Here is a 26,767-nt window from a genome sequence, read left to right as displayed (position 1 = left end):
GGGAAGCCTACAAGACGGTGCTGCAAGGACAGGCTCAGGCACTGATTGGGGCACAGAAGAAGGAGGAATCCATACTGATTACTCAGCTGGAAAATAAAATCGAGCAGATGGAACACGCGGTTAGCATCGCCTCATCTGCTGACCTCCACCACAGATTGACACTCAAGCAGCGGGAGTTTCAAACCTCCCCCAGCATATCAGAGCCTCATCATCGCTCTAGCAATTCAGTAAGGACCTCAAGACATGATTGCTCAATCAATACGAGAACAGGCAACACTATCTGACAGCGCCTGAAGACCCTCACGGGTGAAGCAGCCACACTCTACAAATCCTGATTGATTGATAGATGCGTTTATTTTTCTAGCATCTAGCTGTTAAGCGTAACTTAAAACCCTATACTGAGCCACTACCATTTGGCCAATTCAGATAACATTGATAATTCCTAACAATTGGGTGCAATCAGTCACCATAGGGTTAAGGCAATGCCTTCAACCATATTGATTAGTAACACACAGCATCCCCACAGAAGGGTATATAGGAATATGTATAAAGCGCCGGGACACTCTTGTTGAGTAGCCGTGCGCTATATAAATAAAATCATAACATAACATAACATAACATAACATGTGCAGTATATTGAACATTGACTTATTTGTCTGTTTAAAATAAACAATTTGCTTAATTTATTCGACCTTTCAAACATTTTGTAAATCAAACACTTGTGAAATAAACATGAACTATGCTGAAAAATCCCTAACACAAAATAATTGTAAAGGATTTTTACCACTTGCTCGATCAACTGCGCTACTGATCCTTTCAAATCCTTCACCAAGTTGGCCTAAAACACAAACATTAAAACAATTAATGCGCTTATAAAGTACTTTGAAAGCTAACCAGTTTATTGACAGTTTTCCCCCCAATCTGTAAAAAGTGCATTAATAAGCATAAAAGCATGCCTTGCATTTGGCCACATTCATAACAGAGTATCAGATGATATGCACCTTGGGCCAAAGCACAGGCCAGGATATTGCTCCTCACAAAGATGCAGTTACCTTGCACCAATATCTGATGGCACACATTGTCTATTTCTCACATATGAGCACTTAGCCCCACATTGAGACATGTCATACTCCAGAGCATGCAACCTTTGCTCTATATACGCAGGCACTCAGCCCGAAGAGAATCTATAGCACTGTATACTCTGCCCATTAAGACACTAACGGCCACATGCATCATTGTTGTTGTTTGCGATTTCTTAATTGCGAAAATTAAGGAATCGCAATTAAGAAATCGCAAAAGGCTATGCATCAAGAAATTGCAATTTTTTGGGGGATTTCTTAAAATTCCTTAATTGCGATTCACAATTTGTGAATGTTGCGATTAGCACCGTTTGCGAATGCAATTGACAATGATGCATGTGCCCGCAAGTGACTATACTCAACATTGTATGGGCCACTATATATAGTTTCAGCTACTGTGTGCATGATTATGTATTTTGCCTCAGACACGGAGAATCTTTGTTTAATATGTATGTCACAATGAAGATTTTGCAGTATAGGCAACTTTGTCATACTACTGTTAAACATTGATCGATGAAACACAATATGTACATTTTGTATATAGGAAATAAAACTCCCACAATGCCTCATTATATAAATATATATATATATATACATATATATATATATATATATATATATATATATATATATATGAAAAAAACACTTCCACAAAAGAATGGGCAGAGGCCAGAGGGGTTTCCAAGGAGAAATCAGCTTTATTCGGCAAACAAAGCAACTCAGTTATCAGGCGTATGCATTTTGGCGAGTAGCCTTCCTCAGCGCCCTGCCTTGCGTAGCCAGATTCACTGAATAGTCCCACTGCTGCGCCCCTTTGAGTGCAGGTCCGGAGGCTCCTCCCCCAAGCAAGTTGGGCTCACCTGTTGGTCGCCGCGACATGAGCCGGACTCCAACTCCCAGAATGCATGAAGTCAGTGCTTCTGGGCTGGCGGTGTGGGGGAGCTGGAAAATTGGCTGGAGCAAATTCCGGATGGTGCAGGTGGGAGATGAGGCTGTGCACAGGGGTCTGCAGACATCCACCGACCCCTCCTTGGGTCCCCTCGGTCCGCTGCTACCTCCAAGTCCAGGTAAGCATTAGGGCAGGGACAGCCATAAAGCATAGCATCCTGTTGGAGGTAAAATACCTCGCTCCACCCGTGCCGTGCCGTGCTTGAAGGTGGACTCTGGATCTCCCGGTACCCCGGGTTGTAACTTTGCTGAGCCCAGCGAGGGTGCGCCAAATTTAGTCCAGGTCTCTTTTGCAGCAGGGCCATCTGGAATGCCCCTCTGGCTGGAGCATAAAACATGAAAAGAGCCCCCTTCCACGAAAGAATGGGCAGAGGCCAGAGGGGTTTCCAAGGAGAAATCAGTTTTATTCGGCAAACACAGCAATGCAGTTATCAGGGGTATGCATTTCGGCTGAGTAACTTTCCTCAGCGCCCTGCCTTGCATGGCCAGCTTCACTGAATAGTCCCACTGCTGCGCCCCTTTGAGTGCAGGTCTGGAGGCTCCTCCCCCAAGCAAGTTGGGCTCACTTGTTGGCCGCTGCGACATGAGCCGGACTCCAACTCCCAAAATGCATGGAGTCAGTGCTTCTGGGCTGGCGGTGTGGGGGGAGCTGGATAATTTGCTGGAGCAAAGTCCGGATGGTGCAGGTGGGAGATGAGGCTGTGCACAGGGGTCTGCAGAAGTCCACCGACCCCTCCTTGGGTTCCCTCGGTCCGCTGCTACCTCCAAGTCCAGGTAAGCATTAGGGCAGGGACAGCCATAAAGCATAGCGTCCTGTCGGAGGTAAAATACCTTGCTCCACCCGTGCCGTGCCGTGCTTGAAGGTAGACTCTGAATATCCATACTAATATAATAAAGAGAGAGCCCAAACCTTTGAGGCGGGTAATCTCAGGAACCACGGCACCAATCACAACACCCAATACAGCGTTGGAAAGGGCAGTTGCAGCAGAAGGACATAGGCTATGCAGACGCCCACCATATACATTTAAAAGGTTAAAGAACTGTGCCAGCAAAGTAGTCCCTTGTGGGTGTCTCTGTGTTGTGCTGTGGGCGTGTGCTGGGGGCGTGACAAACACTGGGGGCGTGTGGTACGATCCGCCCTTCATGCCATGTCTCATATCGTGTGCTAATCCCACCCTGCTCCCTTTAATTACCCCTGCACCCCATAATCATAACCCACCCTTACTCCTTAGAATACCCCAACACCCTAAAACACTAACCCATCTTAACCCTATAAATATACCCTGTACCCCAAAACCCATACCTATCCCTAAACCCTAAAAATACCCCTGTACCCCAAAACCCAAACCTAGCCCTGAACCCTATAAATACCCCTGTACCTCAAAACCCAAACCTACCCCTGAACCCTAAAAATACCCCTGTACCCCAAAGCCCACACCTAGCCCTGAACCCTAAAAATACCACTGTAACCCAAAACCCAAACCTACCCCTGAACCCTAAAATACCCCTGTACCCCAAAACCCAAACCTAGCGCTGAACCCTTAAAATACCCTGTACCCCAAAACCCAAACCTACCCCTGAACCCTAAAAATACCCCTTTACCCCAAAACTCAAACCTAGCCCTGAACCCTAAAAATAACCCTGTACCCCAAAACCCAAACCTAGCCCTGAACCCTAAAATACCCCTGTACCCCAAAACCCAAACCTAGCCCTGAACCCTAAAAATACCCCTGTACCCCAAAACCCAAACCTAGCCCTGAACCCTTAAAATACTCCTGTACCCCAAAACCCAAACCTAGCCCTGAACCCTTAAAATACCCCTGTACCCTTAAACCCAAACCTAGCCCTGAACCCTTAAAATACCCCTGTACCCCAAAACCCAAACCTAGCCCTGAACCCTAAAACTACTCCTGTACCCCATAACCCAAAACTATATCTGAACCCTTAAAATACCCAAACACCCCAAAGCATATACCTCAGTACCCCAAAACATATACCCCTATAGCCATACTTACCTTCTCCACACATTAAAAAAAACATGCTTTTACCATTCATGCATTTACAACGAATTTCGTTGTAAATGTATGCGTGGTAAAAGCATATAAAATGTCATGCCATGCATTATAATGGCACTGCGGAGTCATGGTACTTTCCTAATGAAAGTATGCGGAGTGATGGTATGCGGAAAGAAAGTTGCGGAATAATGGGTGTTTACCCTCCCTGGTAAGTATATTGGTGGCACGGCGGCCCACATCTCCAGCAACATACTCATATTTTTTCACCACCCATTTGAATAATGCACAGGTCTCTCTCATTGATGACCAGCACCGACATACAGTTTTAGACACACCTCCCGCCACGAGTTCTATAATTGCGAACTTTAAAGCTGGGGAGCTACGTTCGAATCTCGGCATCAGCTCAACATCCTGCGATTCCAGGCAAGTCGCTTTGTCTCCCCGTACCTATCACAAATGAATGTGTTCCTCTGTAATGTAAATTGTGCTCATGCCATGTTGTCGAGTTTGCGCTATATAATATTGCAAGGAAAAATAAAGTAGGGAAACTCGAGTTCACACACTACTGAACGCGCACTCTTAAGTGCATCAGCAGTGCACTGTGAATCGGAGCGTTTCACAGGCCTGTCACAGATAAGAAATGCTATCAACACGAAATCCTACAAAACAATATACTACTGGCCGGCAGCAATTAATACCCGGAAAATGTCGGGACGGGCTGCTAGTATATATATATATATTACCTACTGGCAGTTGCCAATAGGTAGTTATAGTTAGAACCTAGTTTCCATAGAAAAACATTTATTGATTTGCTAATAACTTTGGCGTCGTTTGACGAATCTTTGCGGAATTCTCCCCCCAAAAAAGTCTGTCCAGGTTAGGTCCTAAAATCAGGTCCCCAACAGAAAGGCAATTCCCCGGGGGATCGGGTCCACAAGGACAGGAGTGGCCCCTTCACTCAATCAGAGAAAAAATTAATTCAACACAGCCCCTGGGGATGGGGTCCGCTTGAATCCTGAGGGTCCCTGGGGGCCAACTAGCCCACCAGGTACCTCCAGTATGCACCAGGAAGCAGCATTGCAGAGAGGTGTTCAGAGACCACGCCCCTTTTACACCTCTCTGCAACGCAGCTCTGTGGTGCTTACTGGGGGTACCTGGTGGGCTAGGTAATCCCCCAAATCAAAACCTGACAGGGGGCGCGTTTGCACAGTGGTGAAGGAAGGGGGCAGGGCCTGATGTGACATGTGTGCACTTATGCAATCACTCAGCCAAAACACAAGCACTTATAAATTCACCATGCACTCTCCACTGCTACAATCCCCTGAACACTACTGATGCAGTCCAGCCATCTCCTTGTCACCACCCATGCACTCCTCCAATCACCCAGCCAGTTCCATGTCCTTATCTAATCACTCCGCCAAAACCCAAGCACTTGTAAATTCACTATGTACTCTCCTTGCAGCACTCTAATCATCCAGTCATTACCCATGCACTCATGCAATGACCCATGCACTAACTCTTGCACTGCTACAATACCCTGAGCAGTACCCATACAGTCCAGCCATCGCCCTCTCACTACCCATGCACTCCTCCAATCACCCAGCGAGCACCATGTACTTATCCAAATACTTTGCCAAAGCCCAGGCACCTATAAATTCACCATGCACTGTCCTAGCAGTACTCTAATAGTCTAATCAGTACCCATGCACTTATGTAAGGCCCCAGGCACTAACACATGCACTGCTACAATCCTCTGGGCCCTACCCATGCAGTCCAGCCATTGCCCTGTCAGTACCCATGAACTCTTTCAATAACCATCCCAGCACAATGTACTTATCCAATCACTCCACCAATACCCAACCACTTTTACATTCACCATGCACTCTCCTTGCAGTACTCTAATCTTCCAGTCAGTACCAATGTACTCATCGAATGACCTAGGCACTAACACATGCACTGCTACAATCTCCTGTGCACTACCCATGCAGAACTCTAACCACCTACACTGTACTCATTCACTCCTCCAATTACCCAGGTTGTACCCAAGCACTCCAAAAATTCATCTTTCACTACCCATGCACTCTTCAAATCACCTATCCAGTATCTTGTACTTCGAATCACTCTGCCAAAACCCAAACAGTTATAAAATCCCCATGCAGCACTGTAATCATCCAGTCACTACCCATGCGCTCATTCAATGACCCAGGCACTAACTCATGGCGCATACAGAGGAGGTCATTCTAATTACAGGGGTGCCTCTGCACATAGTGTCCCCTTGTGTATGTAGGTGTTTTCACTGTATTCTAAGTGTATTTCAGCATAGCACTGGGTCTGGTCCTGGTTAGTCAGAGTCAGTTACCACTGGGATCCATCACTAAAAATGTGAGGGCACAGGAGGACTTTCTGGAATTCTGTTGCCTCTTTCTGCATTTGTCTTGCTTTTTTTCTGCACTTTTCTTCCTCTTTCTTCACATGTCCTAACTTTGTAGCATAGTTAGATATTAGTATTTAAAAAAACATTGAAATTCACTGAAAATAACATCGGTTTCAGGCAAGTTATAGTTAGAAATTAGCATTTAAAAAAGCTTAGAAATTAACTGAAAAAACCATAGGTTTCAAGGACGTTAAGGTTAGTTGGACATTTCACTCATACAAAACCATAGAAATTCCTCAGTTAGTTAGTTCAGCTAACTATAACTCGCACCCCCGCAATGCACTGCAATGATGTCACATATTACATCATTCATGACATGGTCAATGACATCACTGATGACATCGTTGATGACATCTCAAATGACATCACTGATGGCATCACTGGTGATATCATCCATGTCAAAATCTGATGCACCTTCTCTCACTCTAATATAATCTTTGATACACCCACTCTAAAATACAGACCATCGACACACCAATACCAAATACTACATATGCACTCACTGATTCTTAGGTCTACATACATATCCACTCATTCACCCATACAATCACTCATACATACAGTCACTCATCAATACAATACTATAATATGCACTCATACACCTATACAGACACTCACACACCGCTACTAATACATGGAGTTACTCACACACGTAGTCAGTCATGCAATGAATCAATCACACTCCCATTTGCTCACGTATACACACACCACCTCCTCACTTATTCAAACATATGCTAACACATACTTACTCTCTTATACAATCACTGATACAAGTATACACTCATCCATACAACCACTCTCACAATCACTGTCATTTATATACTCCAACTCTCATATACACTGCCTTTTACATATGTAGTTACTTGGACATGTACCACTGAGGCATCCAATCTCTCACCACCACACCCGTATACACACTCACCTGCCCATACAGCTGTTTCCACATGCACTCTTGAACACATACACCCAGTGAATCAACCACTCACACATTTATGCACAGAGTCACACACCTCCCTCCCACCCATACACATACTCAGTCCCCAATACAAATACTCCTACAACCAATCAACAACCCATATAGACACTCATGTAGCTACTGACCAACACATGCATCAGCTTACACAACAACAGACATACTGATATACACATTTAGACAGTTTAGTCACTAACCCATTCATTCAGTAAGACACATTTAATCACTCTTTATATATAACACAAACCGTTAGGGAAGGGTCTTAGGGAATATTTAGCCCCCAAATTCTGACTATACTATAAAAAATGTCCACGGATCTAGAGAAAAACAACGAATCTACCTCAAAGATATACTAATCAAAAGCCTAAACAATTCTGTGCATATGTGAAAAAGAATCTTCTCGGGAGTAAGGAAACCCATCAGTCACCACTCGGTGCCGCCATTAGTCATGATTTGGGCCTCCTCTTGGCACTTTCATCGTGAAAAATCAATAATGGTGAACTGAGGGGCCTGATGGTTATGTCCCACACCAAATTATGAGTCACTGGATAGCCCCTAGATTTGTGATGGGAGAGAAATTATATTGTAGTGCAGAAATCAATTCATCAAAAAGTGACTTAAAATTGGGTAAAAGAGAAATACATGTTTATTAGTATCACTCAGTGCCCAAGATTAAAAACAGTGCAAACACAGCAGTTTTAACAAATACCTGCCAGAATGGTTAATAGGTCCTATTAACCAATCTGGCAGGCATTTGCATGCGCATTTCTTGCGAGAAATGCGCATGCGCGGTAGCCCGCGCATGTGCATTTGTGAAGAAGAAGGTGGCAGCGATACCAGGAAGAAGGAGCCCCGGGATGCCGCATCGCAGGTAAGTTTTGTTTTTAGTTTAATAATGTTTTAAAATATATTAAGGGCATTTAGAGGAGGGCGGTAGGGAGGCGGGGGGCAGGCAACTTCGCTCCACCATGGCGTGTGTGTAGTGTTGGCTCCTACGCCTACTTTGCGAATCTCGAAGAAGGCAACACTATGCCCACTCTGTGGGCAGAGCAAAGAACTAAGCCCACCCCTAGTGAAGAATTCTGTGAAATATGTGTTGAAAAAAATGTGAACAGGGGCAGGGTAGGGACACCCTGACTCCCTAGGCCTGCTCAGGGGGTCCCATATCGACCCATAGGGCAAAAAAAGTAAGGTAATATATATCTATTTTATAAGTCGTGAGATGCGTGAAGGATCCACGTATTTTGTCGTCGAACAAAAAAGAAGCATGTATTTTTGAGATATACATCAAGCTATTGGGTGGCTCTAAAAATGGCCCTTGTGTTTATTGAGAGATTTTAGTACCTGTAAGTACTGATGCAGAGTCTAAAGTTTAAGAGGAAGACTCTGTTCCCTTCATCTGTAAAATGTACACCATCTCTCCTATAGATGCCTTGCATATTGAAACGCAGGTTGTTGTGGTATATTGACCCCATTCTGTAGTCTCGGAGGAAAGCACAAACAGATTTATTCACATGTTTCCTAGCTTTCTCAATCTGTGGGCAAAATTGATTGCAGCAGTTCCACTTCTGCCTTTGGCATATGTTGGAATAGACAAAGGCAGTTTGGGGAAAAAGTGACATCAATTCTCCAAAGGAGTCCTTCATAAGTATTTCCAGACCTACCCCAGTCAAAGTGCCTAATTCATTGCCACCACAGTGTACAATTATGAGGTCAGGGTGTTGGGGATGCAACAAGGATTTAACCAATGGCATCAATTGGTGCCACTTTAACCCTCTTTGTCCAATCCATTTAATGTCTACATTTGGTAAGCCTAGGTCTTTGTGATTTCCTTTGCGTTCTGCATACCTTTGGCTCCAAAAAATATAGCTGTGTCCCACAATCCACACTCTAAGCATCTTGAAAGGAGCTCTGGATGAACTCAGATGGCCTCTGTAAATGAAATGGCAGTTTGAAAACTAAGATTTTTCTAAAATGGTGGATAAGATGCAGTGTTGAAAAAAGAAAAGAAATGATTGGTTGTTTGAGAATTTTCTACTCGGAAAACTAGGGTGCATGTTTCTGTTTTTTAAAATCATGATTCTTATTGGTTAACAAAAAGTGATAGAAAGGAACATTACATAAGATATGCTGGTATATTGAGAAGTCAAGCACACTTGCTGTTTTGATTAGCAACATTGTGTGATGAACTTTTGACCTGTGTGTCAGTTAAGTGTTCCATGAAGTGTTTCCGTGGTAACAGGCAGAAGGTAGAATGGGGGTAGGTTTCAAATGTATGTCGTTTGGAAAGGATTGAAATGTCTAACCATTAGAAATGTGTGTTTAGTTTTGTAATAATGTGGGAAGCCATGTGATTTGATGTTCAGGTATATATGTGTTGAAATTTGGAGGAAAACTCTGCCATTTTATGGTTTTGGTCAGAGATTCTGAATAAGAAAATCTGCTGTGTGACTGACATACTTCTTATTCTACAAAACAATTTGAAAGGTGAGTTATTAATTTGTGAGGGAATATATGTGGTGCATTTTGTTTTTAATCACAGTAATGTGTTTGTCTTGCTACAGTACAAGGAATACTTTTTTTTCCTCTAGAATTTTATTGTGAGTGTGTTTACATTTAGAAAGTATTCTGAAATAAGCATTTGTTTATTTTATGTGTTTGCACACAGATGACTATGTTGTTTTAATGTTTTTGGTAGAATTAGACACCAGTATGGGTAGAACTGCAAAACATTACTAAAAACTCAATCTCCAAATTCAAATATTATCAAATTCAAAGCTGGTCCAAAACATTAACTATAAACACCAAAGAAAGTGAAAAACTAGAAGAAGAAATGGTAAAAATGTCATCAATACCAAAGGAAGTGGCAAAATGGTACTGGGCCTTAATAACAACTCAAGACAGAAACTTAAACATTGGAAATCAAATTTGGGGGAAAGATTTATTCACGGCTGACTTGGATTTAATTTGGGAAAAATCAGTGGGGAAAGGCTGGTCGACTTTAAAATCTGCGGCATTAAAAATAAATCACTTATATACCATTCACCGAGCATACTGGACCCTGAAAAAACTCTCTAAATTTAAAAATGCAGGAACAAAGAAATGCCCGAAATGCGGAGAAGATAAGGTTGATGACATTCATATGTTCAGAAGCTGCCCCACATTAAAGGAATTCTGGAACAGAGTTGGTAAGACACTGAGTAACATCATGAAAAGAGAAATAACTGTAAGTACCATTCTTACTCTTTTTGGGATAGACAACACAGTCAATAAAGGGGGTCTAAATAAGTGTCAAGAAAATTTACTTTTTGTACTGGTTGTACTTGCAAGAAGGGAAATTTGTATAAAATGGGTAAGCGCCTCTTCACCAACGCATGGAGAGTGGTTGAACTCGGTAGTAAGAACAAACAAATTAGACAGAAAAGGAAATAATTGTAAGAGATTCAAGTATTGGGAAAGTTTTGAAAAATATCTAAATCCTAACATTGAGTAGAAACAATAGTCCTACGATTAAGGCGAAACAACTTCTGGTGAACAAGTAAGGTACTTGTTGAGTAGCTATAAAAGCTAGCTCCCCCACGACTCGAAAACCAAAGTTCTAAATTATGTGAAGGTTTAAAGGTACTCCTCTTTGTTCCCCAGACAAGAGAGACCAAGGGGCAGAAACGGAACAGACTAATAAAAACAAGAGGAAGACACCTGAAACTCCAAACACATAAAGCTTCGCAATATGAGGACAAAAAAAAAAAAAAAAAATTAGACACCAGTTATTTTTTATGTATTTACAAAATGATTGAAGTTTCTACAATAAAATTCAGTACTTATTCTACACTATGAAATGTGTTTTGGTAAAATAGAAGGGATAGTGTTGTTTGTCTAGAATCACACAGTGAATCTTCTGTGCATTTAGGAATCACTCTGAGAGGAGCATTTTGGTACTTCGGGGCATATTATCAAGCAGGATGTTAAAAATTATCGCAGTTTTAGTGGCGGATAACTGCTGCTAAAGCGGCGATAATGGGTTTGATAATATGGCCTTGTGAATTCCAATAGAAACCTATGTTCTAGTGTGAACATGGGCTTCTATTGGAATTCTCCAGAGCATATTATCAAGCCCATTATCGCCGTTTTAGCAGCAGTTTTATGCTGCTGAAACGGCTATAATTGTAACACCCTGCTTGATAATATGCCCCTTCATGTGTTTTCCGACATGTTATCACGTAAAAACGTATTGTGTTCTCACATTTTGGTAGAATTAGAAAATAGTCATTGCTTATGTGTTTCAAAAATTAGTTTAGTATTAATAGTAAAATGCAGTTCTGAAATATTTGGAATGCATGCTTGATGTTTTTGTAGAGAAATAAGTACATGTAGTCTTGCAGGGACACTTCCACCAGTATGATTTCCTACACTACCCAAACACCACTGCATTATTGTAAACCCTTAATCTACCTCCAGCATGACCACCTACGCTACCTATTCACCACTTTATGACCTTAAATCTTAACCCCTTCCATGCTGATGACGGCCCCCAGCCGTCATACACTACAGTGCTCGTGTGCTGATGACGGCTGGGGGCCGTCATGACCGCACCTGCGCTGAAATCTTCAGCACAGGAGCAGAAACGGCCCAGCATGGAAGGGGTTAAATCTACCCCAGCAGAACATCCTACACTACCCAAACGCCAGTTTATTTCCTAGAACTCTACCCTACCATGACCCCCTACACTACACAAACACCACTGCACGACCTTAAAGCCTAAAACGCTATCCCTAGCATGATCTCCTATGGTATATAAACACCATTGCACTATGGTGGAACACTACTCCAGCATGACTCCTTATAGTACCTAGTACCTAATCACCATTTCACTACTCTAAAGCTTAAATCTATCACACCAGGACCCCTTACACTACCCAAACACCACTATAGTATCCTACTACTGTATTTATAAGAAATATTGGGGCATATTATCAAGACAGGGAATAAACTGCCGCTAAAGCGGCGATAATTGGCTTGATAATGTGCTCTATGGAATTCCAATTGAAGCCCATGTTAGAGGTCCTTCACATTTAACTATTGGAATTCCATATAGCATATTGTCATGCCAATTATCGCCGCTTTAGCAGCACTTTTCTGCCACTAAAGCGGCGATAATTTTATCACCTGTCTTGATAATGTGCCCCATTGTTATTTGTCTAGAATCACACAGTGAGTCTGTGCATTTAGGAATCACTCTAAGAGAAGAATTTTGATAGTTCATGTGTTTCCTGACATGTGATTGGTTCAAAACGTATTGTGTTCATACATTTTGGTAGAATTAGAAAATAGTCATTGCTTAAGTGTTTCCAAAATGAGTTTAGTATTAATCGTAAAATGCAGTTCTGAAATATATGGAATGCATGCTTGATGTTTTTGTAGAGAAATAAGTACATTTAGTCTTGCAGGGACACTTCCACCAGTATGCTTTCCTACACTACCCAAACACCACTGTACTACTGTAAACCCTTAATCTACCTCCAGCATGAGTATCTACAGTACCTATTCACCACGTTATTACCCTAAATCTTAAATCTACCCCAGCTGAACCTCCTACACTACCCAAACACCAGTTTATTTCCCAGAACTCTACCCTACCACGACCCCCTACACTACACAAACACCACTGCACTACCTTAAAGCCTAAAACGCTATCCCTAGCCCTTGTATGATCTCCTATGATATATAAACACCATTGCACTATGGTGGAACACTACCCCAGTATGACTCCTTATAGTACCTATTCACCATTTCAATACTCTAAAGCTTAAATCTATCACAGCAGGACCCCTTACACTACCCCAACACTATGTAAACACCAACGAACTACCCTACAACACTACTCCAGCACGGCCTCCTACACTACCCATTTCCAATGCACTTCCATAAACTTTAAAACACTATAATAGCACTACCCACTAGAGTACCCAAATACCATTGCGCTACCCTAAACCTTAAATATACACCAGCATGACCCCATACACTTCAAAAACAATACTGCACTACCCTAAAACACTACCACAGCACAACCCTATATACTACAAAAAAGCTAGTGAACTACTCTAAAGTCTAAATCTGTAGCTAGTATGACCCCCTTTCACTACATAAACACTACTGTACTACCCTACACAGTAAAACACTACTCAGCATGACCCCGTACACTACTGAAACACTACTGCACTACCGTAAAACACTATTCCAGCACGACTCCATACACTACACAAACACCACTACACTACCTTAAATTCTAAAACACTATCCTTATTATGACCCCATACACTACATGAACACCACTGCACTACCCAAGAACAGTACCACAGCACGACCTCCTATCCTACTCAAACACAGTTGCACTACCCCAGCATGACCCCCTACACTACACAACCACCACTGCATTACCTTAAACTGTAAAACACTATCACTAGCATGACCCCGTACACTACATAAAAACAACTGCACTATCCTAGAACACTGTCCCAGCAGGACCCCCTATACTACAGAAAGACCACTGCATGATCCTAAACCCTAAATCTACCCCCAGTACAACTACCTACACTACTGAATCATCAGTGTAGTACCCTAAAGTCTAAAACAGTACCCTAGCACCATCCCTGAAATATTATATTATTATCCATAGGAAAACCACAACCTTCTATTGCCAATAACTTTGGCACCGATTCATGAATGTTCTTGTAATTTTCCAAACATTTGGCCAGCTCAGTTCCACTCCTTCCCTTGAAGTTTGGGGATGATTGGTCAAGTGGGGCCAAGAAAAAAGGGGGATTCCAAAATGTGTTTTCCCCATAGCACCTTTAGACACGGCTACAACCCGAACGGCTGAACAGAATTACTCCAAATTTGGCAGAGAGGTAGTCCTCAGTTCTGACTTGTGCCTTTCGCTTATCAGGTGTCAATCTGTACAGTAGTTTCTGGGAAAATTATGGTTAAAGTTATTTATATATCTATGGGCGAGACGGATCCGCGGATTGTACGAGTATTGTTATCGTAGCATAAGTGCACCGTCCTGTTCACACGCTCAATTCTAATTGGCTGTCAAGTATTAATATTGTTACACTACCCTAAACCTCAAATCTATGTCAGCACGACCTACTACACTACTGAAATACCACTGTACTATCCTATAAGAATACCTCAGCACGACTCTCTAAACCTAGAGAAATCACACTGCACTACTGTAAATTCTAAATCTGTACTGTTGCAAAACCATACTGATTGTTTATATACCATGTAGTAAAGTGAACCAATTATGAATTCATTCAGTGTCTTTCCATATAGTATTGTAATTATTTAGTTAATATGCATGTGGGCATACAGTACTTCAGGTTCTAGGGTTATGGAATGCTTCAAACTGCTAAGCATTATCTATGTAGTGGTCTTATCACCTTCACAGTTGTGCTTCAGGCCTACAGTTTTTTATTCCGAATTTGTATGAAATGTGTTTGTATAGTAATAAAAATGAATAATTCTTTTAAGTTTTTAATGAATATTTATTTATGTTTATTTTTTACAGATACTGTTTTTCATTGTTAAAGTAAAGTTATCATGCCGCAGAAATAAAGAAGAAGAAAAAGACTGAAAAAGGATATTTATTTGAAAAAAACTAAACCACAAGTGTTGGAAGACCAACATAATGTGACTAAAAAGAGAACAATTTCTGGTAAGACTACAAACGACTTTATAAAAAACATTACTAGATTGAGAAAAAAAATGCAAATGTGCAAAGCAGTGAATGTTCCAAGCACAAAAAAAAGTGCAAAGAATAGGAAAGGCAAAAAGGCAATGTAAAAATAAAGGATACAACTTTTAGTAAAAGAAGAGAAAATCAATGTAAAGAAATCCGGAAAAAAATATTTTATAACAGAGTTGTCCATAACTTACTGAAAGACACAAAGAAATATAGAAAGAGAACACAATTTTATAAAAAGAAGAAGCATGTCGAATCCATTGTTGAAAAGGCTTTTGAAGTAAAGAGTAAACTCTTCATGTTAGTATTGAAGAGAATTCGATCACTAGATAAACCAATCCATTTAATAAAGGCCAAAAGTAAGAGGAAAAGAGTAATTAACAAAACTAATTTTTGTGATTATTTTTAAGGCAATGGAAACATAGTTCAAGTTCAGAGCTTTTTTAATGAAGAGAGTTATTTACAGAGCAATAATATGTTGCATGCTGTATTGTATTGTATTTTATTTTTTGTATTGCACAGTTACTTAAAACCATCTGCAATATAACTTACATGCAATTTTACAAGCAAATTAGAACAATTATTTTAAAAAAAGACATTCTTGTAAAAAAACAATGGGTTTTACATACAACCGTATAAATACAGAGTAAGAAGATATATTATATACATTTATTAATCGGAAAATGATTGTCAGTTCAGCCTTGTTGGAGAATACTTATTTAACGGACCAGGTTGCCTTTTATGTTGCCTGGCCCCTCTTCTTCCATAAGCCTAAGACGCAACTCGGCCATGTATCTTCCAAATCTGGCCAAGTCCTGTGGTATAGTGCAGGAAGAGAGAACCGAAGTTGCTTCTTTCACTGTCCGTACCCTGTTGCGCAGCCATATTTTTTTTAAAAGGTTCTGACGGAACTGCAACATACCGGGACAACAACAAATCAAATATAGCAATGATTCAAATTTAAAGTCACAGATTCTGCATCTGATTTTATGTTCTAGAGATCTCCACCCGGGATTTAATTCTTTAATGGGGAGGGGCACAAGTCTGGCCCATACAATGTTTTTAGTGCTTTCCTTCCCAGAGCTTGCTCGAGATATGGCTGGATTTTACTCCCGGCAAACGATGTGATCAGCCAAGGTGAGCCTCTTCCTATTGCGTAGTCTGCTAGATCGCTTCGATGCGACAGTTGATAACATTGTTTATTAATTGAATTTTTGATGGTCAGGTAGTTGAACGTCCCCTGATCCCAATTTTCCATTGCTAATCCCAGCGTTTCCACTGCTTCCTCTGTGTAATGATGCCCCGGGTTAATTGACTCCCCGTAAATTGGCTTCAGGATGCTCTTTAGGCTCCTGACTGGAGCTGTTAGGACTTGGTTGCATGCAACAGACACCAGTGGTCGAGCTTATGAGGTTAGAGATGGTTGTCCAATTGAAAAAAAGCAAATGGTTCCTAGAAATGCAGTAGAAGCTGATGAAGTTCTTGGCAGACGTCCTAAAACCCCAGTGTACACTTGGGATTGTAGCAGTATTTGTAGTGTACGACAAGAATCTATTGATAAATTGTGCAATTTCTTACAAACATGTTGTAAAAAAAAGTGTTAAACAAAAGATTAAGCTGTTGCAAGGACTAGACCCTTGCAGAGTGAGAAAACATACAGATTTGCAAGGTCATTCTCTGGCTTGTCTTTCTAGGAAAGTATGTCAAAGTGTTTATCACCATTTCAGGAAGTTGGCAGTACATCATACTCAAATGCGGAAGTTAGTGAGAAGTTTGTATTATGCAAAATGTCCAGCACTAAAGTTAAATGAGTCGAGTAGTGCTCTTTTGCGAAGGTCAGTATCAGATGTGAAAAGGTTTGTGATGATATTGAGTTTTGTTACTTTGGTCCTGAAGAAGAGAGTGAAGAAACTCAGACATTAATAGAAGAAAATGTTGTAGAGAATGTTAAACAAAGTTGTACAAAAAAAATTGCAAATTAAATTACAAAGTTTAGGTTGATTTCAGGTGAAAGGACACATTTTTCTTGTATTTGTTGTCACGGAACTCAATCAAAAATCAGACTAGGAGTGTTGATCTGTAGTTAAAAAGTGAAAAAGAAAATAATGATAAGTGGAAAGAATTTGCAACTTATGTGTTGGTAGAGAATTGTTTTGATTTGGGTTCTGATCAGCGTATTTGTAAATATTGTTATAACAAATTAGATGAGAATAAAATGCCCGCTAGACCAGTTCATAATAATTTAGAGTTGATTGCTATTCCTCCAGAACTGATAGATTTAAACACCTATGAGTCTATTCTCATTCAATGTGTGCACCCGTTTCAGGCTATTGTTCGTATGGAGCCTAAAACAGATAAATTGCCTCCTTCAGATTTACAAAGAGGATTAAAAGGAAGAGTTTTGTATTTACCATTAGATTTAAAGAAAGATATTGAAACTATTGCTGTAGAGAGTGTAGAAAGTGAACCACTTGTTATTCTTGTTAATGGTGTGCCAACTAAGAATCAGAAAATCTGGCAGGAGTTAATGTATGTTAGGGAAGTGCAAAAGGCAACATTGTATTTGAAACAGAACAATACATACTATAAGAATGTTTATATGGGAGAAGAAGAAATAGTTTTAGCAGAAGATACTGAAAAGTCAAGTGGACAAATTGAAAAAGTGGATATGTTATGATGTGAAGAAATCTATGAACATTACAGTGTGCATCCACTTCATTCAAAAGAAGTGATGGGAAAGACTATTGATTTGTTCCAAATGAAAAAAGCAAAAGGAAGTACTATGAGTGTATGGAAAGAGAGCTTGGAAGCTCGTTGTTTTCCACAGTTGTTCCCAACTTTCCCAACTGGAAAAGGAGGAAGATATGATGAACATCCTGTGCAGATTCCTGCATCTGAATATCGGACAACAAGATTATATGCATAAGATCCAAGATTTTGACAATGTATCCCTTATATATTTCATCTTTTGTTTGAAAGTAACTTGTCTGGACTTTCTTATGCAGTCAACCATATTCTAAAATCTGGAATACATCTGCAAAATGTATCTGCAAAAGATTTTATGGATGAAGTGCACCAGAGAGATGATAATCTAGAATCTCAGCTCATTAATTTGATGGCATGTCAGCGTGGGACTAATGAATAATGGTACAGTCGTCATGGAGAACTGAAATGTATGCTACGGAACTTAGGAACTCCAACATGGTTCCTTACCCTGAATTGTGCTGAGTAAGCTTGGGGTGATTTACTAGAATTTCTTCGAGAAGTAAACTCAAATATAAAAAACATTGAATACAAGACACCTGGAGAATTGTACTCTTTGGATCCTGTTAATATATGCAGGTATTTCAATCATAGATTTGAGGCTATGATGTCTTTTATCTGCAATAAAACAATCCTCCTCTTGGAGAAGTTCTGGATTTCTTTTGGAGAAAGGAGTATCAAGCAAGAGGTGCTCCTCATATACATATGCTGTTATGGATTGAGGATGCTCCCAAATTTGGAACAGATGCAGATGATACTGTTTTGAGTATTATTGAACAATATGCAACATGTGCTGTCCGCAAAAGCACAGAAAAAAATGACTTAAGAGCACAAGTCTTACGATTCCAAAGCCACCGGTGTGGAAAATACTGTTGACGAAAGTACAAATCTAAGGACAAGTTCTACACCAAATGTCGTTTTGGATTTCCACGTCCTGTAATATCGAAAGGAAGAGTGAACAGTTTTATGTCATCTTTATGACATACTATCACAAGAAAGTCTCTAAAATATATCTACAACTTTATAAGAAATGAAGATTCAAAATACATAAATGACTACAACCCAGTCATTTTATCCATGTGAAATGCTAATATGGATATTCAATATGTTGCGGATAATTCCATTGCTGTTGCTTGATATGTAGCATCTTATATTACAAAATCTGAAAAGTCAGAATTGAAAGAAATATAGGAAGAGATTTCCCACAAGAAGACTGTAAGTAAGAAATATACAGTTTCAGTTTGAAGATGTTATCGCATCGAGAAATCGGAGCGTATGAATACTCAGATCGGTTATCATCTGCAAGTCTATACTCCAAATCTAGAAGATTCATTTATGTGAGTCTAGGTCTTGCAGCAATGTGAGATCGAGTACTGAAATCTGTAAAAGAAATGAATATTTAGCAGCAAAAGATCCAGAAAGTACAGATATTTTGAAAACAAATTTGTTGGATACATATTACCCAAACTGAAGTCATCATCTAGAGAACTTGTGTCTCTATGAAGTGCTGCAAAACTACACTTTTAAACGGAATACTACACAGAACTTCAATTGTGGAAAATATGGATTCATTGGTTCCGAAGGATGTTTGGTGAAACAAACTAAAGGAAATTTAATTAATCACAGGACGCTGAGTTGTGACACTGCTGATAAAAGGGAATTTGACTATTTAGCTCTTTTACAACTATTCAAACCATGGCGTTCAGACCTGGAATTACTTGGAGATTTCCAGAGCTATGAAGATTCCTTTAATGCTTGTAAAGATAGCATACAATCTAGTGCTTTTGCAAAATATGTGAAAATGTTGAACGATGAAATTTATCAAGAAGCCATAATTGCAGCTGAGATTGCTACAGACAGTTCTCAAGACAGTCAAAGTTCTGCTGCGCTGAGTCAAGATCCACTAGCACAACCAATTGTTGAAAAGGAAGCAGCAATTGCCATGAATGAGGTGGAAACAGCAATGTATCAAGCTCAAGAAGATGTAACAAACTTAGGAAACTTGGAAGAACAACTAAATGTTGAGCAAAAACAAATATATGAGCAAGTGAAAGAACAGATTGACCATGGTTTACTTCATGAAAAGAAAGAGTGCTCATGCACGTCATTTCAATTTTTCCGAATGTACAGGAGTGGACAAGCTGGAACAGGATTTTTTTTTTAATTAATTAAAGTAATTACAAATTATCTACAGAAAACAACTGAGTCGCATTTGTCTTGTGTTGTCACTGCTCCAACTTGGTTTTAAGCACACAACATTAAAGTAATTACTTTAAATTGTTTACTTAAGCTACTAGTAAAGCATGAAAACAAATTGGAATACCACAAGCTATCGGGAGAAGCTTGTTGTGAAGTTTCAAGAGTCTTGAAGAAAATGAAACTTCTCAATATTGATGAGGTAAGCATGGTATGAAACGTAATGCTTGCCTTTGTGCATTTAAGAATGCAGCAAATTCTTAAAACAGAGTATGACGTGTTTTTGGAGGAAACATGTCATAGATTTGGAGATCTACTGCAACTGACTCCTGTAAAAGGACAACCAGTATTTAAAAAACTTGCGCATGAAGACACCAGAAAGTCTCTGGGTAGTGTTGGAAAAGTGAAAATGTGGTCATATTTTGAATACAAAGAACTTATTACAAATATGCAATAGGCAAATGATGTTGATTATGGAACTATTATCCAAGATATAAGAATTGGATTACTGACAGAACATGACAAACAAGCTTTAGAGACTTGATTACTTTCCAATTTGTTTCCAAATGAAGATATAGTTCCAGAGAAAATATACATGGAAATTGCAGATAAGAAATCTGTAATCTGCTTAATGCCAACACTGCGTGAGTGTTCTATATTCAATGAACAACTTTTGAAACTGGAAATCGAAGAAATAATAAAAATGGAAGCCATCGATAAAATAGAACATGAAGGAATCACTATTATTTTGATTGAAAAATTGAAGACATTATTGGATTCTTTAGAAAAATCAATATCTAAAACTGCTGGTTTAGAAAATAATCTATATGCATGTAGAAACTGTCGGATAACTTTAAGGCGTAATTTGGATGTAGAAAAACGGTTTAGTTAACACCTTAGGAGCTTGTAAACATACCTCCCCAGTGCTGCGCTGTCCATTATCCAGTGCTGATTTGGACGTCCAACGGTCGCACGCAGCACTGGGGAGGTAGTGCCCGTGACGACCGTTGGCCGACGGCAGCACTTAAAGGGTTAAAGGAGCAATGAGCAAAGTTGTGGATTTTATTAATTATCAAAATAAAGATGGTATTGAATTCTTAAAGATTCAATTTGATCAGATTGAAGAAGTGAAACAAATTGGTCGTTGTTCTGTTCGTTTTTTGCTTGTTAAAGATTTATATGCCCATAGAAAACAGTTTCCATTTTCTTTGGCATATGCAGTGACTATTCATAAATCTCAAGGTTTATGTGTTGACAGTGCTTTGGTGAACATTGGAAATGCTGGGTTTAAAGAGGGTATGGCATATGTTGCTTTGTCTCGAGTCAGTACATTATCTGGTTTGTTTTTGATTGATTTTGATGATACTAAGATTACTGCAGATGCCAACTGTGTCAAAGAGTACAATAGGTTAAGAAGAACATATGCTCCTAATTTAGGTCAATATCCTGTATTTGAAAAGCATGTGATTGCTCGAAAAAGAATGTATGAAAATATCTGTACTGAAGGTTTAGAGAAGGGAAAAAACAAGATAATGTTGTGATTGCAAGCAAAAAGAAAAAGTATACTGTTGAAGAGATTGTTGGTTTTCAGTTTGAAAATAGTTCTGGTGTCAATTGCTATGCTAATGTAGTGGTCAATGTTGTTTTTTTCTTGAAGGTTTGCAACAGCAAATTATGGAGAATCGGGATAAAAGATTTTGTTCCTTGTTATATTCTCTTTATAAAAAATTGAGAAGAGATAAAAGTAAAATACAAAGCGTTTCTGATGTTCGTAATCTTTTGGATGTATGTTCTGATTGTACACAATTTACACAAAATATCCAACAAGATGCTCAGGAGTTTCTAATGTATATGCTTACAGAATTGGAAAATGAAGGTGTAGAAATAGAGAATATTTTTGGCCTTTGTTATAAATGGGAACATCAATGTGTAGCAGTAATGTAGACAGTGAAAGATTTTTATATTTAACATTATGGACTGTAAATCAATGTCTTTCAGTAAATTAGTTAAAGCTGCAAACCAAAATATGGAATGTAGGCAATGCAAATTAGAAATGTTATCAACATTATTTATCGAAACATATGGAAAATATATCATTTTAATGATGCAACGTTGTACAGCTGACGTAAGAAAATTGGACACTTTAATAAAACATTTCGTAGATACACAACTATCAATATCTGGAAGGGCTTTTGTAGCAGTAGCAATAATTTTCCACAATGGTCCTTCAATAACATCTGGACATTTCACTGCATATCTCAAAAGTGAGAAAGGCTGGAGTCTTTGTAATGATGCTGAGTTGGTTTTCAAACAACGTTTGCCTTTCGAATTACCAAATTCCTACCTAATAATTTTAAAGCCAAAGTTTTAGGAAGGTAATTCAGCCTCTGAGGAATTTTTTGTTAATCATTTCATAGGATTATCATTGGGCAATTTACATAAAAATTAGTGCACAAATACAATTTGGCCTCAAGGAAATGTATTTCTTTGAATTATGGACTTTTTGTTGCACATTGTCTCGGTGTATAATTCTAAATTCCATTATTTATAGTTTTTACAAATTTGTTATACAATTATAACACAATGTCCTGAAAGGTAAAAGTCAGTAGACAGTTATAAATAGCATGCACATAGCATTGCTTGGGTGGACAAGAAGGAGAAGACTAATTTTTTTGAAGCAAAAGATAATTATTCATCTTTTTGTGGTAACATTCATTTCATGGTTGGATGTACACAGTTAAAAACAGCACTGCATAGAATGTAATGACAACCACATGAAACTTGGTGCAAAAAACGTGAATAAATAGTGCAAGTGGCGACGCAAGTGAAGGAGAACAGAGAACAGCGTAGTCGGCGCACTGTGTTTCAGGTGCAAATTATATACAGTGAGTGACTAAAACGGCGCGTGTGACATAGTGATATCACAGTGGGCACAAATGATTTAATGAATCTGAAGCCACTAGAGAGAAATGCGCCTATTAATCAGGCTGTTGGGTCGACGGCGTTTCGATCCGGAGCATTTTGGATCATCATCAGGACAGGTTGTCTGAATTGGAAAGTGCTGTGAAAGAAGGGAGGGATTGTTAAGGCGGGGAAAGGAAAAAATGGTTGTGCCTGGGTGAAGAGCACCTGAGAAGGGTACTGGTTACCTTGAAGGATCCTTGAAGATTGGAGTCCTTGTAACCAACAGGGAGGGACGGCTTAAAAAACCAGAAGATCACCGAATGGTCGGGTGGCTGGAAGTGGTTGGAAGAGGCTGGGGAGAAATGAGGGGAAAAGTGAATGGCTGGACAGTGGGAATGTGAAACCCCAAGTTTGAATCGGGTGGCGCCATGCTGGAAGGAGAGACAAACCACATACCTCGCTGTAGACTCCAGCGCGTGGGACGTGCGTGAGAATCAGCCGTACTTGGTGTGTTTGTGCTGAGGGACTCAGAGTTATAGCCGGCCGCGTCAGTCAGCCGTGCTTGATGGGCGCTGGGGAAAAAGCGAGGAGGGTTTAAGTTGGAGTGTGCCCGCATGAATAATTCCAGGGCATACAGTGAAAGAGGTATCAAGGGTTACCTGAATAAATCAGCGCGTCTGTCTCAGTATCGGGGAAGGTGATTATGCGGCGAGCGCTGAACGGGGAGTGATATTTCACTTCCGCGTTTGGGCGGGGATTGAAACAAGGGTAGGGGGCGGGGGATTGACGTCAGCAGGGGTGTGTTGGTATCGGGCGATAGAGATAGGGTAACCAACATGGGAGGTGGAGCTGCGTCAGTTACTATGGTGAGGCATCTCTAATGGCAGCCAGCGAGGAGACAGGGAGTGCGATAAGCAGGTGGCGGGTTGGGTGAAGGAAACAGAGGTGACCAGGGGGAGTGGGGGGCCGATGTAAGGGGCCTGCGGAACGAAAACCCGGAAATGGTTAAAACCAATTATGTGTAAACAGTCGATATTTATAAACAAAAACAAGGTGACATACTTTTCAAATATACAGTTAACCCCTTGTTGAGGGAATATAATCAAGACACCTGTTACAGTTTAACATCTCGTTTCTTAATGTTGCCACCTAAGTAGGTGTTGGCCAATGTCAGTCTAATTTGTGTGATTGAAAGGACACGATTCAGGGGCTAGTTGTGGCACAGGGAATAGATTCAAAGGAAAGGAAAGCGCAGCTCTATAGTCGGTTAGGGCAGAGTTGGGATGGAATCAAGTAGTGACCGTGCTATTCCATTCATCAATGGTGTTAAGTCCATTATTGATGGAATCACAGATCGTCATCCATTTGCATTCTGCCTTGTTGAGGAAGGTTCTGATATCTCCCCCTCGGATAGGCAGTGTGGGTTTTTCAAATACTTGCCATTGTAAGTCCGTATCAAGATGGTCATGTTGTAGGTAATGTGAGACCAATGGGGCTGACATGGTTTTACAATTGATTCGGCTTTTGTGCTGGATGATACGCTGTTTGATTATTTGCGTTGTCTGTCCGATATAGATCAAGTTGCATGGACATCTGATGGCGTAGGTTACATTTTGCGATCTACAGTTCGTGTGTTTTTTTTAGTTTGTAGGTGCGACCATTGGCGACAAATTCTTTCGTGATGGTGGTGAGACAGCAAACGCTACAAGTCTGGCATTTATAATGTCCTACTATAGGATCAAGGCCCCAAGCAGCTGTGATGGTGTTTCTGTCTTGTTGGGTTTGTGGCCAGGTTATGGCGTGTACCAGATCGTTGGCTAGATTATTACCCCGTTGATATGAAAAAAGGGGTTCATCCTTAAATTGTTCATGTTAGCGCAACAGAGACCAATTACTTCTGATGATTTTGTTTATTTTGTTGCTGTGGGGATTGAATTTCGAAACAAAAGGGATCCTTGACATTGGTTTCTTGGGTTGGGTGGTTAGAAGGTGCTCCCTGTGGCAGTACCATGCTGTTTTCTTCGCTCTAGTAACCAACCGTTTGGGGTATCCGCGATGTATTAGTTTCTTGGTAAGAACATCTGCTTCCCTGAAATAATCTTTTTTCCATTTGCAATTGCGACGGATTCGGAGGAATTGTCCATAAGGTAGACCATCACGTAATCCGCATGGGTGGTAACTTGAATAAAGCAACAATGTATTATTTTCGGTTGGCTTTCGGTATAGGGTGGTGCCCAGAAGCGCTTCTTCCGCATGGATGGTCACATCCAGGAATGGCAGATCATTTTGCTTGCAATCACTAGTGAATCTGAGGAGTTCTTGGGAACGGTTGAGCCAATCAATGAAGGGCCGTAGTGTGTCAGCTGTGCCAGTCCAAAGTAATAGAACGTCGTCTATATACCTGCGCCACAGATTGATATTGTTGAAGAATGGATTTATTGGTGTCAGGATCAATGTCTTTTCCAGATAATGAACAAACAAAATGGCAAAATTTGGGGCGAAACATGTGCCCATAGAGACTCCTTTTATTTGTATAATGAATGTGTCTTGGTAGAGGAAGTAATTGTTTTTTAAGGCTATTCGCAGAAGGTCCATGATGAATTCTGTCGGAATGCGTGTGGGCTGTGGTCTTGAGATGAGTAAATTGTGAATAACCTGTAGGCTTTCATCGTGAGGGATGTTAGTGTAAAGGGACTCGATGTCTAATCCTGCCATCACATGTAGGTTGGTGTCAAAGGGTAAGTCCTCGATGGTATTGATGAGGTCCATCGTGTATCTGATGTAGGTGTCAGTTTCAGGAACAAAGGGTTTAATGATGGAGTCTATGTATTTTCCAAGTGGCTCCAGGATTGAGCCGCAGCCAGAAACAATAGGTCTGCCCGGGGGATTCAAACTGTCTTTGTGTATTTTGGGCAAAACGTAAAGTACCGGGGTGCGGGAGTTTGCGTTGTTAAGGAACTCGAATTCCTTTTTAGTAATGATGTCATTGTCTTTTTCATCCATGGTAACAGATAGTATTTTGATCTCTGTTGCGCTCACATGAACAATTTAAGGATGAACACCTTTTTTCATATCAACGGGGTAATAATCTAGCCAACCATCTGGTACACGCCATAACCTGGCCACAAACCCAACAAGACAGAAACACCATCACAGCTGCTTGGGGCCTTGATCCTATAGTAGGACATTATAAATGCCAGACTTGTAGCGTTTGCTGTCTCACCACCAACACGAAAGAATTTGTCGCCAATGGTCGCACCTACAAACTAAAAAAACACACGAGCTGTAGATCGCAAAATGTAATCTACACCATCAGATGTCCATGCAACTTGATCTATATCAGGCAGACAACGCAAATGATCAAACAGCGTATCATCCAGCATAAAAGCCGATCAATTGTAAAACCATGTAAGCCCCATTGGTCTCACATTACCTACAACATGACCATCTTGATACAGACTTACAATGGTAAGTAATTGGAAAACCCACACTGCCTATCCGAGGGGGAGATATCAGAACCCTCCTCAACAAGGCAGAATGCAAATGGATGACGATCTGTGATTCCATCAACAATGGACTTAACACCATTGATGAATGGAATAGCACGGTCACTACTTGATTCCATCCCGACTCCGCCCTAACCGACTATAGAGCTGCGCTTTCCTTTCCTTTGAATCTATTCCCTGTGCCACAACTAGCCCCTGAATCGTG

At 40.3% G+C, this 26,767-nt stretch overlaps 1 protein-coding gene across 1 annotated transcript in view; it reads right to left on the bottom strand.

The window, feature by feature from the left end:
* Nucleotides 1-26,767, bottom strand: part of LOC144769216 (uncharacterized) — a 272,739-nt gene that overhangs the window by 8,024 nt on the left and 237,948 nt on the right. Inside the window, exon 6 of the mRNA XM_078653257.1 lies at nucleotides 785-838. Within this exon, the coding sequence (XP_078509383.1) occupies nucleotides 785-838 (54 nt within the window). The remainder of the gene's footprint in view (nucleotides 1-784; nucleotides 839-26,767) is intronic.

This window comes from Lissotriton helveticus, chromosome 7 (genome assembly GCF_964261635.1).
Source record: "Lissotriton helveticus chromosome 7, aLisHel1.1, whole genome shotgun sequence".
NCBI lineage: Eukaryota > Metazoa > Chordata > Amphibia > Caudata > Salamandridae > Lissotriton > Lissotriton helveticus.
The sequence above is the reverse complement of the archived record's forward strand: the minus strand, read 5'-3'. Positions and strand labels throughout refer to the sequence as shown.